Genomic DNA, 15,522 nt, shown 5'->3' on the forward strand with positions numbered 1-15,522 from the left:
ACTTAAATGTGCTACATACTACACAATAGTGACACTAACGTTAGTCTACAGCTAACTTCAAAATTTCAAACAAGTAATACTACAAAGGTTTTTCCTTACACTGATATAGATATGACAGATATGAAAATAATTCAGCTGGAATAGTGATGGCGAAATTGTATGCTTACCTATGCTGAAATTGACTGGAATTTTGGCTTAGAAATGATTCAGTCTATTTTCCATACATTTTGATATAATCTGACATTCTCCTAATAGAATTCGAGATTGTCCTGACAGAATTCTTATATTTTTTGCCGTATTTTTCCAATCTTCAGATCCCACTTCCAAATAGAATTACAGTCTGTCCTAGTAGGATTAGGAATCCTACTGGATTTCAATCTCTACTGTGACATATACATACACACATGCACATATACACATACAATATATCAGGAGTGTCAAACTCATTTTACTTCAGGGGCCACATTCAGCCTAATTCGATCTCAAGCGGACCAAACCATTCAAATAATTGCATAAAAACCTGTAAATAACGACAACTCCAAGTTTTTCTCTTCATTTTCATGCAATAAAAATATTAAATTATGAAAATATTTACATTTACAAACTATCTTTTCACCAAAAAGATGTGGATAACCAGGAAAAAATGTAATTTCTTAAGAAAAATAAGCTAAATTTTATCAGTATTATGCCTCAACTTATCACTTGTACATGTGCATGACACAATGTTACACAAACATAATATAGTTGAAATTTTGAAGTTTGGAATGTGGAACTAAAATAAGAATGTCTACAATATTATGTGTCAACTTATTAACACAACTTACAAATCGGATCTACGAATCCACAAAACATTTAGTAACAGACAGAATATTGTTAAAATTGTACTTATTTTCAGGTTGTTCACATTTTATTGTAAAGGTTATTAGACTATTATTTGACTTCAGATCACATTGGGCTAAAACCAGTCCAACACCTTTGTTAATATCTTCAGTGTCATTTTTGCTCTCCATAAAATCTTGCTGTGGGCCGGATTGGAACCTTTGGAGGGCCAGTTTTGGCCCCCGGGCCGCATGTTTGACACCTGTGCAATATATTGCACTGTGCCCAAAATTATTTAGCACTGGCCAAGAGCCTCACTGTGGCAGGGAAGGAAGCTGTTGAAGAAGTGTGTTGTGTGTAATGATGCTGTCCGCTCATCTGTGTATGAGGTTGTACAGTCGCGGAAAAAACTATTAGACCACCCCTTGTTTTCTCCAATTTCTTGTTCATTTTAATGCCTGGTCCAACTAAAGGTACATGTGTTTGGACAAATATAATGATAACAACAAAAATAGCTCACAGTAGTTTAACCCTTTCATGCATAGTGGTCACTACAGTGGACAGCTGTTCGAAGCCGTTCTCTTCTATATTCATGGGATTTGTTGTTTTAGTTCCATATCAGCCAACACAGTGGACGCTCATGCATTATCCCATAATACACTGACATTCATACCATAACTGTAACTTTACCCTTTTTGATAAACCTGATCTGCACTAACATGCTTGAGTGTAAACCACTTGGTTTTTTTTGTTAGACACAAAGGGTTTTTTTGCACATTATCTCCATGAACTGAGTAATAACTAGTGTTAGAGTATGTTAAAATGTGAGAAAACATCAGATTTGCAGCATTGAAAATGTTTCTATTTCATTGTTTTCATATTACTTTCTTAAAGAACAGGATTAGGGCCACTGGACTTTAACCTCAGAATTCTGAATTTTTTTCTCAGAGCTCTGCCTTTAAACTCAGAATTCTGCCTTTAATCTCAGAATTCTGCCTTTAAACTCAGAATTCTGCCTTTAAACTCAGAATTCTGCCTTTAATCTCAGAATTCTGCCTTTAATCTCAGAATTCTGCCTTTAAACTCAGAATTCTGCCTTTTTTCCTCAGAATTCTGCCTTTTTTTCCTCAGAATTCTGAATTTTTTCCTCAGAATTCTGAATTTTTTCCTCAGAATTCTGAATTTTTTCCTCAGAATTCTGCCTTTAAACTCAGAATTCTGCCTTTTTTTCCTCAGAATTCTGCCTTTAAACTCAGAATTCTGCCTTTAAACTCAGAATTCTGCCTTTTTTTCCTCAGAATTCTGCCTTTAAACTCAGAATTCTGCCTTTTTTTCCTCAGAATTCTGCCTTTAAACTCAGAATTCTGCCTTTTTTTCCTCAGAATTCTGCCTTTAAACTCAGAATTCTGCCTTTTTTTCCTCATAATTCTGCCTTTTTTTTGTTAGAATTCTGACTTTAATCTCAGAATTCTGAATTTTTTTCTCAGAATTCTGCCTCTAAACTCAGAATTCTGCCTTTTTTTCCTCAGAATTCTGAATTTTTTTCTCAGAATTCTGCCTTTAAACTCAGAATTCTGCCTTTAAACTCAGAATTCTGCCTTTTTTTCCTCAGAATTCTGACTTTTTTTCCTCAGAATTCTGACTTTTTTCTCATTATAATAATAATAAGAAATATATATTGGACCTTATTTTATTTTATTTTTTTCCAGTGGCTTTAATCCTCTTCTGTACTTTCTAATATTGGGTTTACTTCAAAAATTAAATGCATGGGCATTTTTGTAACTCCATGAAAAAAAAAATTGATCGCATAATCGCAAACAAAAACACTCTAGAAAAAAAATCTTGCCTAAGGTTCTCATAATTCATGCATGAAAGGGTTAATTTCAGAGCTGATATCTATCCATTTTCCATGTTTTCTTGATAATAACAAATCACTTCAGTTCTTACATCAGTATCTATGGCATTGTACTGACAAAAACAGTGCTTTTAGACATTCCATGTTTTCTTTTCTGTCTGTTTTAGTCACATGATACACACAGGAGTTAGGACTGGATTGCATAACCATTGTTTTTGATGACTTTTGATGGTCTAATAATTTTTTCCGCAACTGTATGTACAGATTTTATAACATTGCCTCTTGTCAGCTGTCAAAGAGGGTGTTCATTTACAGTCAAACCCAAAAAAAAGTCCCCAGTTGGGTTTAATTAAGCCAAAAGTTCGGATCCTTCGATTCAATAATTACTGCAGTGATTAATATGTTTCAGCCACAACCCGTTTCTAACCAGAACTGATGCAATGAGTATGTAGCTTCTCATGTCTTTACCCTTAAAGACCTAAAAGTCATTAAACTATATATAAAACTGTGTCTGCAGCTGGACATGGGCATTACATTTGTTAAAAGTGGCATTAAAAAGGGCATTAAAAAGCATTAAATTAGATTTACTGATACCTGCAGAAACCCTCTAAATGTGGAAACTTCAAAATTAATTTGTCTCTGTATCCAACCTTTCCAAAGTAATTTATCACTATTTATTTATTATTGAATGTACTGACCCTATAGAATTGTAGATATTCATAAAAACTCAAAGTAAATTATTAAATTATCATTCATTCACTTATTATTAACCCTTTCATGCATAGTGGTCACTCCAGTGGACAGTTACTCTACAGCTTTACTCTTGTATATTCATGGGTTTAGTTGTTTTAGTTCCATATCAGCCAACACAGTGGACACTTATGCATCATCTCATAAACTGCAATTCATACCATTATTGTAACTTTGCTGTTCTTGGTTGGTTCTTGAGTGGAAATCAATTGTTAATATTTATTTTTTTGCATATTATCTCCATGAAGTGAGTAATAACTTGTATTAGAATATGTTAAAATGTGAGAAAACATCAGATTAGCTGCATTAAACATGGTTTCATTTCACTGTTTTCATATCACTTTATGATATTGGGTTTTAAATACATGTTTCTTTGCTTCAAGAATAAAATTCATGGTGTAGCCGAGTGGACATTTTTGTACATCTATGTAAAACAAGACAAAAAAAACCTCAATCTCATTGTTTTTTTCATGTCTAAGGAGGAATAAAAACAGCCAAAAAATAAAACAAAACAAAAACCCTCAACTAAGGTTCTCATAATTCATGCATGAAAGGGTTAATATTTCAGTTTTTCCTTTACTTTTAACCGTACCTAAGTCATTTATCATAACATTATCCTCTGAATTTTGCTTCTTCTTTTTTTTTTTTTTTCCAATAAAAAATCAAGTATTTTCTTGGATTTCATTCACTGATCATGTAGATGTTTATAAAAACTTGAGTTAATTCAAAGGTTATTGTATCAGAACAGAGAAAACTGAAGAAAAAGTGACTTTTTCAGCAAAATATATATCATGAACTGAACATAAGACAAGTATCTCCATCCACTGTCATTTATTTTTTTAGACAAAAATCCAGTGCAGGGAAGACAGGTTGAAAATATACAGTGTGAAACATGAAAAAAACATCAAGAGAAAAAGAACAAAATCTGTTAAAAAAAAAGGCAAACCTACAAAAATAAATAATTAAGATTAGAATTTCCATCTCTGTGGGTTGCAGAAATGTACGATTATTCAATAGTTTTTTTGGTGATTGACTTGATTTGCCCCAAAAAACAATATTTAAATTTATTGCTTTATTGCTTTAATGTACAGTGAAAATGTTTTTGCATCATTGAGCCAAGCACTGAAACTTTATGTGAATGTAATTGTATTTGTTGTGTGAATTAAATTAAGTATGTAAAGGAAATATAATGCACAGTTTGTTCTGGAAAATAAACTTTATCCAACAGATTTTTTTTTTCTTCTTTTTTTTGGTTGAAAACAGGTGGTGTTTGTTTAGGTGAATCCACTGTTATTGTCTTTTTATGGAGGTTAATGACGGTGCGTTTGAAGGCAGCAGAGCGTGTACGACACATCTATACAATCCAGTCAAATTCAACCACTGCAGACGGTAAAACAGAGGGGTTTATTTATCACACCCAGGTGTAGAGAGGGTTCTACCTCCACTGAGTCACACCTTTACATGGGTGGTGGGTGAATGGGGGGGGTGCTCTTCTGCCTATAAAGCACCGTGGCTTCTACTTTTCAGTCATTGAACTTGTATAAAACCTCAGGACCAAACCGACGCCACGATGCTGACTTTTATCCAGCTGAACGTTGTGCTTTTGTGGACGAGCGTTGGCTCAGCTGATGCAGAGAAACTGTTCCATAAACGGGATCATTCGGACGTGCAGAGTGGTAGTTCTCACCAAGCGGAGCTCATAACGGACAAATTCACAGCAGAGGTAAATGCACACTGGAAAAAATATCTGTGAGATGCAACGTCAAAAGAAATAAAATGGACCAGTACATTATAGATACTGTTAGAGCAGTGTTTTTCAAATGTGGGGTCCCCTAAATTTCTAGTAATTGCTAAAAAATTAAAACTTACTAATAAAAATTTACATTATATAGCCTAAATGTTTCCTAAAATTAACATTGATTTGCAACATATTATTGCAAACTATTACACGATCAAAAACAAATTAATTTTATTTAAAAAAAAAAAGTCTCTGTTTTGAATGTCTGGGGTTGCCTGAAATTTCTAATATTTTATGAAAAAAAAATTTAAAATTTAGTAATAGAAATTTACATTATATAGTCTAAATGTTGTCTAAAATTACCGTTTATTTGCAACATATTATAGCAAACTATTACACGATCAAAAACAAATTAATTTTATCAAACAAAATGTCTCTGTTTTGAATGTCTGGGGTCGCCTGAAATGTCTAATATTTTATTAAAAAAAATAATAAATTACTAATAAAAATTTACATTATATAGTCTAAATGTTGTCTAAAATTAACGTTTATTTGCAACATAGTATAGCAAACTATTACACAATCAAAAACAAATTAATTTTAGCAAATAAAATGTCTGCGTTTTGAATGTCTGGGGTTGCCTGAAATTTCTGATAATTTCTATAAAAAAAAAACCCTGAAAACTTACTAATAAAAATTTACATTATATAGCCTAAAATGTTGCCTAAAATTAACATTTAATTGCAACATATTTTAGCAAATTATTACACGATCAAAAACAAATTAACTTTATAAAAAAAAATGTCTCTGTTTTGAATGTCTGGGGTCGCCTGAAATTTCTAATATTTTATAAAAAAAAATTTAAAATTTAGTAATAAAAATTTACATTATATAGTCTAAATGTTGTCTAAAATTACCGTTTATTTGCAACATAGTATAGCCAACTATTACACGATCAAAAACAAATTAATTTTATCAAACAAAATGTCTCCGTTTTGAATGTCTGGGGTCGCCTGAAATTTCTAATAGTTAAAAAAAAAAAAAAAAAAAAAGAATGAAAACTTTCGAATAAAAATTTACATTAGATAGCCTAAATGTTGCCTAAAATTAACATTTATTTGCAACATATAGCAAACTATTACACGATCGAAAACAAATTAGTTTTAGCAACAACAAAAAAAAGTCTCCATTTGGAATGTCTGGGGTCACCTGAAATTTCTAATAATTTGTGAAATAAAAAAAAAAAAAATTACTAATAAAAATTTACATTATATAGTCTAAATGTTGTCTAAAATTAATGTTTATTTGCAACATAGTATAGCAAACTATTACACGATCAAAAACAAAATAATTTTAGCCAAAAAAAAAAGTCTCCATTTTGAATGTCTGGGGTCGCCTGAAATTTCAAATAATTTATTTAAAAAAAAATGAAAACTTACAAATAAAAATTTACATTATATAGTCTAAATGTTTCCTAAAATTAACATTGATTTGGAACATATTATAGCAAACTATTACACGATCAAAAACATTAATTTTATTTTAAAAAATGTCTCAGTTTTGAATGTCTGGGGTCGCCTGAAATTTCTGATAATTTGTAAAAAAAAAAAAAAAAAAAAAAAACCCTGAAAACTTACTAATAAAAATTTACATTATATAGCCTAAAATGTTGCCTAAAATTAACATTTATTTGCAACATATTATAGCAAACTATTACACGATCAAAAACAAATTAAGCCAAAAAAAAGTCTCCATTTTGAATGTCTGGGGTCGCCTGAAGTTTCTAATATTTTGAAAAAAAATAAATTTTGTGTTGGCCATTTCTAATTTCCTGGGGTCTTAAAAAGTCTTAAAAGTCCTGAATTGAACATGAACATGTAGTTTTGCACTTGGTTTTGTATTCATTTTGTATTATCTTTGGATCTATTTTGTTTGGTTTGTCTGACTTTATACAGTACGATTTTAGCGCTAGTTGTGTATCGCTAACCATTAAGGCTATTATTATTTAGAAGGGGGCAGGAAATATAAGATTTTCTTCATCCTGCTCCGTTTTTGAGCATGGGTGTGTATATGTTTGTTCACCTGATGATTATGGAATGTCTGCTGATGAAATGCACAACCATGAACGAAATAAATGAAATGAAAAAAAATTAGCCTAACAAATTAGCATTTACTGCCTTAAAAAGTCTTTAAAAGGTATTCAGTTTGATAGGGGTGGTCTTAAATTATGCTGCTTTCAATGTGTCTGGGAAATATCCAAACTGTAAAGAAAGTAACGTTCATCTACTTAGTTCCACTAGTTCCAATTTATATTGAAGTTAGGAACCGTTTACACTGGTCAACAACAAATTTATTGTTGAAGTTTTTTGAGCTGATTTCGGATCATTTTGGTGTGCTGAATCCAAAAATCACATTAATTTTGCTCAATCAGGTCAACTTTCTGAACTATGCTACATATTGGCTTTTTAACATTTTTGCTTACATTTATGGGCATTTTCACATCATATGATACAAAATTCTGTCATATTTCTTGCAATAAACGAGTTCTGCAGATTTTACTTTTGCCAATTTATGATTAATGTTTTTTTTAATATTACAGGTGAATGAAATGGCTTTGACTAGAAGATGTTGCAAAAATAAGCCTGACGTATTCTGCTACATCTGCGCTGAATACACCATTGTACCTAACAGGAATCAAGTCACAAGTTTCATAAAGTGTGCTTACCAATCTTATTTTGGTATTAATTATTATATTTTGTGAGAAGATCAATTTTTTCCAAATCAAATTAGCAAAAAAACCTGATTGAGAAAAACAGATGTCATTTTTGGATTTAGCGGTGCAAAATGGTCCGAATTCAGTTGAAAAAACCTAGACAACTTGCAAAAAACATTTTTTTGTAACCCAGTGTTATGGAATGTCTGCTGATGAAATGCACATCCATGAATGAAATAAATGAAATGAAAAAAAAATTGCCTAACAAATTAGCATTTACTACCTTAAAAAGTCTTTAAAAGGTATTCAGTTTGATAGGGAAGGTCTTAAATTATGTTGCTTTCAATGTGCCTGGGAAATATCCAAACTGTAAAGAAAGTAACGTTCATCTACTTAGTTCTGCTTGTTCCAATTTATATTGAAAATAGGAACCGATTACACTGGGTTACAAGAAAATGTTTTTTGCAAGTTTTCTAGGTTTTTTCAACTGAATTCGGACCATTTTGCACCGCTAAATCCAAAAATGACATCTGTTTTTCTCAATCAGGTCAGGTTTTTTTTTTTTTTGCTAATTTGATTTTGAAAAATTTGATCTTCTCACAAAATTGATGACATTTTTGTGACGTTATCAGTTGATTTTTTATATAGTTCTCACCCAAAATAGGTTTTAAGAGAAAAAAAATCATTTTCTAACAGGATTCCTGTTAGGTACAATGGTGTATTCAGCGCAGATGTAGCAGAATACGTCAGGCTTATTTTTGCAAGATCTTCTAGTCGAAGCCATTTCATTCACCTGTAATATTAAAAAAAACCATGAATCATAAATTGGCAAAAGTAAAATCTTCAGAACTCATTTATTGCAAGAAATATGAAAGAATTTTGTATCATATGATGTGAAAATGCTCATAAATGTAAGCAAAAATGTTCAAAAGCCAATATGTAGCATAGTTCAGAAAGTTGACCTGATTGAGCAAAATGAATGTGATTTTTGGATTCAGCACACCAAAATGATCCTAAATCAGCTCAAAAAACTTGAACAATAAATTTGTTGTTGACCAGTGATATTGAATGTCTGCTGATGAAATGCACATCCATGAACGAAATAAATGAAATGAAAAAAAATTAGCCTAACAAATTAGCATTTACTGCCTTAAAAAGTCTTTAAAAGGTATTCAATTCGATAGGGGAGGTCTTAAATTATGTTGCTTTCAATGTGTCTGGGAAATATCCAAACTGTAAAGAAAGTAACGTTCATCTACTTACTTCCACTAGTTCCAATTTATATTGAAATTAGGAACCGATTATCAGTAATTTAAGCTCCCGGTGAGAATTACTCGTAACAGTGCGAATAAAGGCGTTGAAGTAAATAAATACATTTTCCTAAATTCTAGGAGTCACAAATTTTTGCTGGTATATCTGTGAAATAGGCATTAAATTCAGTTCAAAGTAGTCTTAAATTTAACTTGTAGAAACCTGTAAGAAGTCTGATTTCACTACGACAACAGAAGCACTTGAACACAACGCACTAGTAACTCACAAGGGCAAAGCGTCATCTTCCCGACAGCGCCTGAAGGCAGCATTAGCTAGTGTGTGCGTCAAGGAATTTTCTAATCAAACTTTTTAAACTTGAGGGCGATAGAAGCTTCAGAATAAAAAGTATTTCCTGGGAATTTACTGTAGTTTCTTCAACACTGCTCACTGAGGTGTGTGTAATTAAATTATTTTTTATTTATTTTTCTGTTACGACTGAGCAGTGTCAGCCTCTTTAGCCCCGCCCACTCAGCCCAATGACCCTCAGGTGTGGTTGAACCGCAGGTGCATCCACTCACCTGATGAACAGAACCTGAAGGACCTGCCTGGTGTCACCATCAGACCTTTACTGAACCACCAAACCTGAAGACTTGTGCACATTTGAACATTTTGTTTCCATTAGTTTGAAGAGGATTCGTAACTTCACGCACAACAGGAACTATGTGAGAATTCTTAAAGTTTTGTTTTTTGTATTTACTCACAGACCTTTACTGAAGCTTGACGCTGTGGAAAATAACACGTCAATGAAAAATGGGGTCTTTGTAGTTTCCATTAGACCAGACGGGGGTCAAACATAAGGCCCGTGGGCCAAAACAGGCCCCCCTAAGGGTCCAATCCGGCCAGTGGGATGAATTTTTACACAGAAAATATAAAGTCAAGTTCAAAATTTTAACAATTTTCTGCCTGTTATTGAAAGTTTCATGTATTTGTAGATCCACTGTGATCTGTAAGTTATAATGCATATGTGTAAATGAGAAGATGAGGCAGAATATTGTTAAAATTGCACTTAATTGTCTTTAGAAATTTCAGATTGTTCATTTTTATTCATGTTTTTTGTGAAAGGATAGTTTGTGAATGTAAATATTTTGGTACTTTGGTAAAATTTGTTTAAGTAAATGTAAATATTTTCAGAATTTTTAAGTTTTGAAGTTATTCATATGTTTTTTTTGCACTAAAATGAAGCAAAAAATTAGGAGTCGTCATTATTTATAAGTTATGTTACATTATGCCTGTAAATAATATCAACTTCAAATTTTCTTCTTGGTTTAATGTTACGTTATGAAAATATTCATATTTACAAACTATCCTTTAACGATGAAATGAGAATGACGAACAAATATTAATGTTAATACTGACTAATTTTTCTAAAAAAAAAAATTCATTCTTTTCAGTTTATTCACATTTTTTTGTGAAAGGATAGTTTGTAAATGTAAATATTTTCCAAATGTCAAAGTTATTAAGTTAAGTAAAATGAAGCGTTATTTATAAGTTATGTTACATTATGCCTATAAATAGTGTCAACTTCAAATTTTCTTCATGATTTAATGTTACGTTCTGAAAATATTCACATTTACAAACTATCCTTTAACAATTAAATGTGAATAATGAAAAAATATTAATGTTAATACTGACTCATTTTTCTAAAATAATTCATTTTTTCTATTTATTTGTTTTTTTGTGAAAGGATAGTTTGTAAATGTAAATATTTTCAGAATTTAGAAGTTATTAAGTTATTCATTTGTATTTTTTGCACTAAAATGAAGCAAAAAAATTGGTGTAGTCATTGTTTATGTTATTATGGTACATTATGCCTATAAATAATGTCAACTTTAAATTTTTTTCTTGGTTTAATGTTACGTTATGAAAATATTCACATTTATGAACTATCCTTTAACAATAAAATGTGAATAACAAACAAATATTAATGTTAATACTGACTCATTTTTCTAAAAAAACATTCTTTTCAGTTTATTCACATTTTTTTGTGAAAGGATAGTTTGTAAATGTAAATATTTTCCAAATGTAGAAGTTGTTCATATGTAGTTTTTGCCCTAAAATGAAGTGAAAAATTTGGAGTAGCTGTTATTTATAAGTTATTATGGTACATTATGCCTATAAATAATGTCAACTTCAAATTTTCTTCTTGGTTTAATGTTACGTTATGAAAATATTCACATTTACAAACTATCCTTTAACAATAAAATGTGAGTAACGAAAAAATATTAATGTTAATACTGGCTCATTTTTCTAAAAAAAAAAAAGTAATTCTTTTCAGTTTATTCACATTTTTTTGTGAAAGGATAGTTTGTAAATGTAAATATTTTCAGAATTTAGAAGTTATTAAGTTATTCATTTGTATTTTTTGCACTAAAATGAAGCAAAAAAATTGGTGTAGTCATTGTTTATGTTATTATGGTACATTATGCCTATAAATAATGTCAACTTTAAATTTTTTTCTTGGTTTAATGTTACGTTATGAAAATATTCACATTTATGAACTATCCTTTAACAATAAAATGTGAATAACAAACAAATATTAATGTTAATACTGACTCATTTTTCTAAAAAAACATTCTTTTCAGTTTATTCACATTTTTTTTGTGAAAGGATAGTTTGTAAATGTAAATATTTTCCAAATGTAGAAGTTAAGTTGTTCATATGTAGTTTTTGCCCTAAAATGAAGTGAAAAATTTGGAGTAGCTGTTATTTATAAGTTATTATGGTACATTATGCCTATAAATAATGTCAACTTCAAATTTTCTTCTTGGTTTAATGTTACGTTATGAAAATATTCACATTTACAAACTATTCTTTAACAATCAAATGTGAGTAACGAACAAATATTAATGTTAATACTGACTAATTTTTCTAAAAAATGTCATTCTTTTCAGTTTATTCATATTTTTTGTGAAAGAATAGTTTGTAAATGTAAATATTTTCAAAGTTTAGATGTTAAGTTATTTATTTGTATTTTTTTGCACTAAAATGAAGCGAAAAAATTGGAGTTGTCATTATTTCTAAGTTGTTATGTTCCATTATGCCTGTCAATAATGACAACTTAAAATGTTCTTATTTGTTTAATGTGAAAAAATAACATAAAAAGAATGACATTTCTTAAGAAAAATAAGTGAATATTAATATTTGTTCAAGTTTTTCACTTTTTATTGTTAAAGGATAGTAAATATTTTGATAAGGTAATATTTTTTCACATATAAACCAAGAAGGAAATTTGAAGTTGTCGTTATTTATAGGCATAATGTAACAAAATAACTTATAAACAATGACTACTGCAAATTTTTCGCTTTGTTTTTCGTACAAAACCCCCCCCAGAACATATGAATAACTTAAAAACATAAAAATTCAGAATACGTTTACATTTACTTGAGTAAATGTTTCCAAAAGTTTTGTGCCTTTGTAGATTTGATCCATAATGCATGTGTATAAATGATTACCTGAGACATAATACTGTTAATATTCCCTTATTTTTCTTGAGAAATTTCATTCTTTTCAGGTTTGTCTTAGTTAATGTTGTACTTCAACTACAAATACTTCTCACCTTACTGCTTGTACTTCTACTACTTAATGTTATACTAGTATTGTTAATATTCACTTATTTTTCTTAAGAAATTTAATTCCTTTCGGGTTATTCACATTTTTTGTGAAAGGATAGTAAATATTTCCAAAATTTATAAGTTAAGTTATTCATACCTTTTTTTTTTTTTTTTTTCCACTAAAACGAAGCGAAAAATTTGGAGTAGTCATTATTTATAAGTTAATATGTTATTATTTTACCGGTCCAATCCACTTGAGATCATATTGTGTTGTATGGCTTCATTCAGACAGCAGGTCTTAATGCACAATTCAGATTTTTTGGTGAAATCCGATGTGTTTTTTTTTGTTTTTGTTTTTTTTTGTATGCTTGCTCATATTACACATTAAATGGGACTTCTGTTAGTTTTGAGTCTGAACTGAATGCGACCCTGAAGTGACCCGCATTTGTAAAAGTGGTCCTGATATAATACGTGACCACGCAGGTACGCACTGTTTACGGAAATAAATTTTTCCCCGTCGCTCCTCCTCCTGGGACACAGAATTGTGACATTTGTCGCATTTCAGTGACGTAAATGTCGGATAAATGCGACCTGGCAGTTCAAAATGAAGTCACATTGCAAAATATTAGATGTGTATCAGATTTAGGACCACATATGAAAGTGGCCTGGGTCGAATTTGTGCTGTTCAAACTGTCTTTATCACTGTAGTTCCAACCTTTTTAACATCACAAATTTCTGGCGACCCCAGACATTCGAAACCGAGACTTTTTTTTTTTTGCTAAAATTAATTTGTTTTTGATCATGTAATAGTTTGCTATGCTATGTTGCAAATAAACGTTAATTTTAGATGACATTTAGTCTATATAATGTATCTTATTATGGACAGAGGCAGTAAATCCAGGTGTAGATTACTGCACAAAGTGAGAATTTGAGTTTCCTTGGTCAGGATATGTACAGTCAGTCCAGCTTATATTTACAAGGCTGACAATTAATACTGAACAAACAAGAACTCAAACTATGAATTATGAAAGAGCTGCAGCATCTGAAACTGACCACCATGAACATGTGACAGATAAACAGAACCACAGTGCTGCAGTTTCAGCTTCAGTTTGTCATGTCTGTTATGGATTGGGATTGTCTCTGTCAACTCCGCATATATTTTTATTAGTAAGTTTTTTTTGTTTTTGTTTTTTTTTTTTTAATTTTTATCAATTACTATAAATTTCAAGCGACCCCAAGGTTGAAAAACACTGCTTTAACCTTCCTCTTGTGTTAGCTTTCTGTTACCATCTCTTATGTCAACGGGTCGGTTTTGACCCATGTCTTAAATCAGCTGTAAAATACACAAAATACAAAGATCGATCATCCAATTTGTTTCTTATCTCTTGGCTACCTTGTTAGGTTTCCTTATCCATGAAAATATTGGTTTTAATATTTTTAGTGTGAGCATCTTGGCCTTTTTTTTTGTCAGTATACCCCTTGATGTGCACTCTGCAAGTCACCAACTCTATACGGAATTGACGTCACATGAGTGGACATGCCCGTCTTTGCTTTTTTTGTTTTTGTGCAGGTACACTGGATAACGAGTCAAAATGAGAATCCCTAAAAGCTTACATGATTGGGAGAGGAGTTGGCTGTCAGTGTGTTGGCTGACAGTGCACTTATGATTTCAGTTTTCGCTCTCATTATTGGTTTATAAACTCATTTTTCTATAACGGGGTTGAAACCGACCCTAACAACATAAAGGTCATAATTTCAACCAGAGTATTTCATAATTTAGTGAAGAAAAAAATGTTTTGTATTATTTTGTTGAAACGAGGTTCCTGACAAAGTCAAAAAGCTTAGATGCAATAAACAAACTTTATGTGGTTCTTTTATGCATTTAAAACCTAAAATGGGTTGGTGCCGACCCTAACATAAGAGGAAGGTTAACAGATCGGATACAGGTAGGGATGGGAATCGAGAACCGTATCCCGGTAGCTCGATTCCTTGGAATTGTTTGCTTGCTTGCTTAACGATTCTGCTTATCGATTCCACCTTCGTTGCACATGCGCGATGACGTCACGCATACGCTGCATTGTTTTGGTGAGAACGTAGCCAACATGGCGTTGAGGCAGAAACGGTCTAAAAAGACGACACCAGGTCCACTGGAACACTGTCAAAGCTTCCATTTCTTCAAAATGGTGGAATCCCTCCAATCTGTTCAAACATTTGTCCACAGCATGGGATTCATTTGATTCTCTACTTAGCAGCGCTTGTTAATCTAGCGGCAGAGTGAACACCAGGCCGTCATCCGGGCCCAGTTCTGGTTCCGGTGCGGGCAACAAATGTTGTACCCCCTCAAATACAAGTTTCTGAAGGTAGGGGAAAGGCAATGAGGTGCACGACAACGGGAGACGGGCAGAGTCGAACCGGTTCCACGTAGTAGAAATGAGGCAATAGAGGAATTCGTAAAGCATCCTTAGTTTCACTTTCACTGTACGCCCCGCCCCCAAACTGGGTCGGCATCATCTGTTATTATTATTATTATTTGTACATACTGTATATGTTGTATTTTCTGTGCAAAGATGGAAATATAAAAGACAGTTAATGCAAATGTAGCAGCTGTACACATGCGTTGCCAAAGAGGTCTTTCCACACAATCCTTTTTTTTCCCTTGTTCACCAGTTTATTCTGGCACACATACAAAAAAAAAACATACGTCAAATAAAAAACCCGCAGTCCGTCTTGGGCAGGAAAGAACGACAAAACTGCTGCTATTTTTTTTTTTTTTTAACCAACATTG

At 31.6% G+C, this 15,522-nt stretch overlaps 1 protein-coding gene across 1 annotated transcript in view; it reads left to right on the forward strand.

The window, feature by feature from the left end:
- Positions 1-4,270: 4,270 nt before the first annotated feature.
- Positions 4,271-15,522, forward strand: part of LOC115410460 (matrix metallopeptidase-21-like) — a 34,771-nt gene continuing 23,519 nt past the window's right edge. The window contains exon 1 of the mRNA XM_030122115.1: positions 4,271-5,147. Within this exon, the coding sequence (XP_029977975.1) occupies positions 4,995-5,147 (153 nt within the window). The 5' untranslated portion in view covers positions 4,271-4,994. The remainder of the gene's footprint in view (positions 5,148-15,522) is intronic.

This window comes from Sphaeramia orbicularis, chromosome 19 (genome assembly GCF_902148855.1).
Source record: "Sphaeramia orbicularis chromosome 19, fSphaOr1.1, whole genome shotgun sequence".
In the NCBI taxonomy this organism is placed as follows: Eukaryota; Metazoa; Chordata; class Actinopteri; order Kurtiformes; family Apogonidae; genus Sphaeramia; species Sphaeramia orbicularis.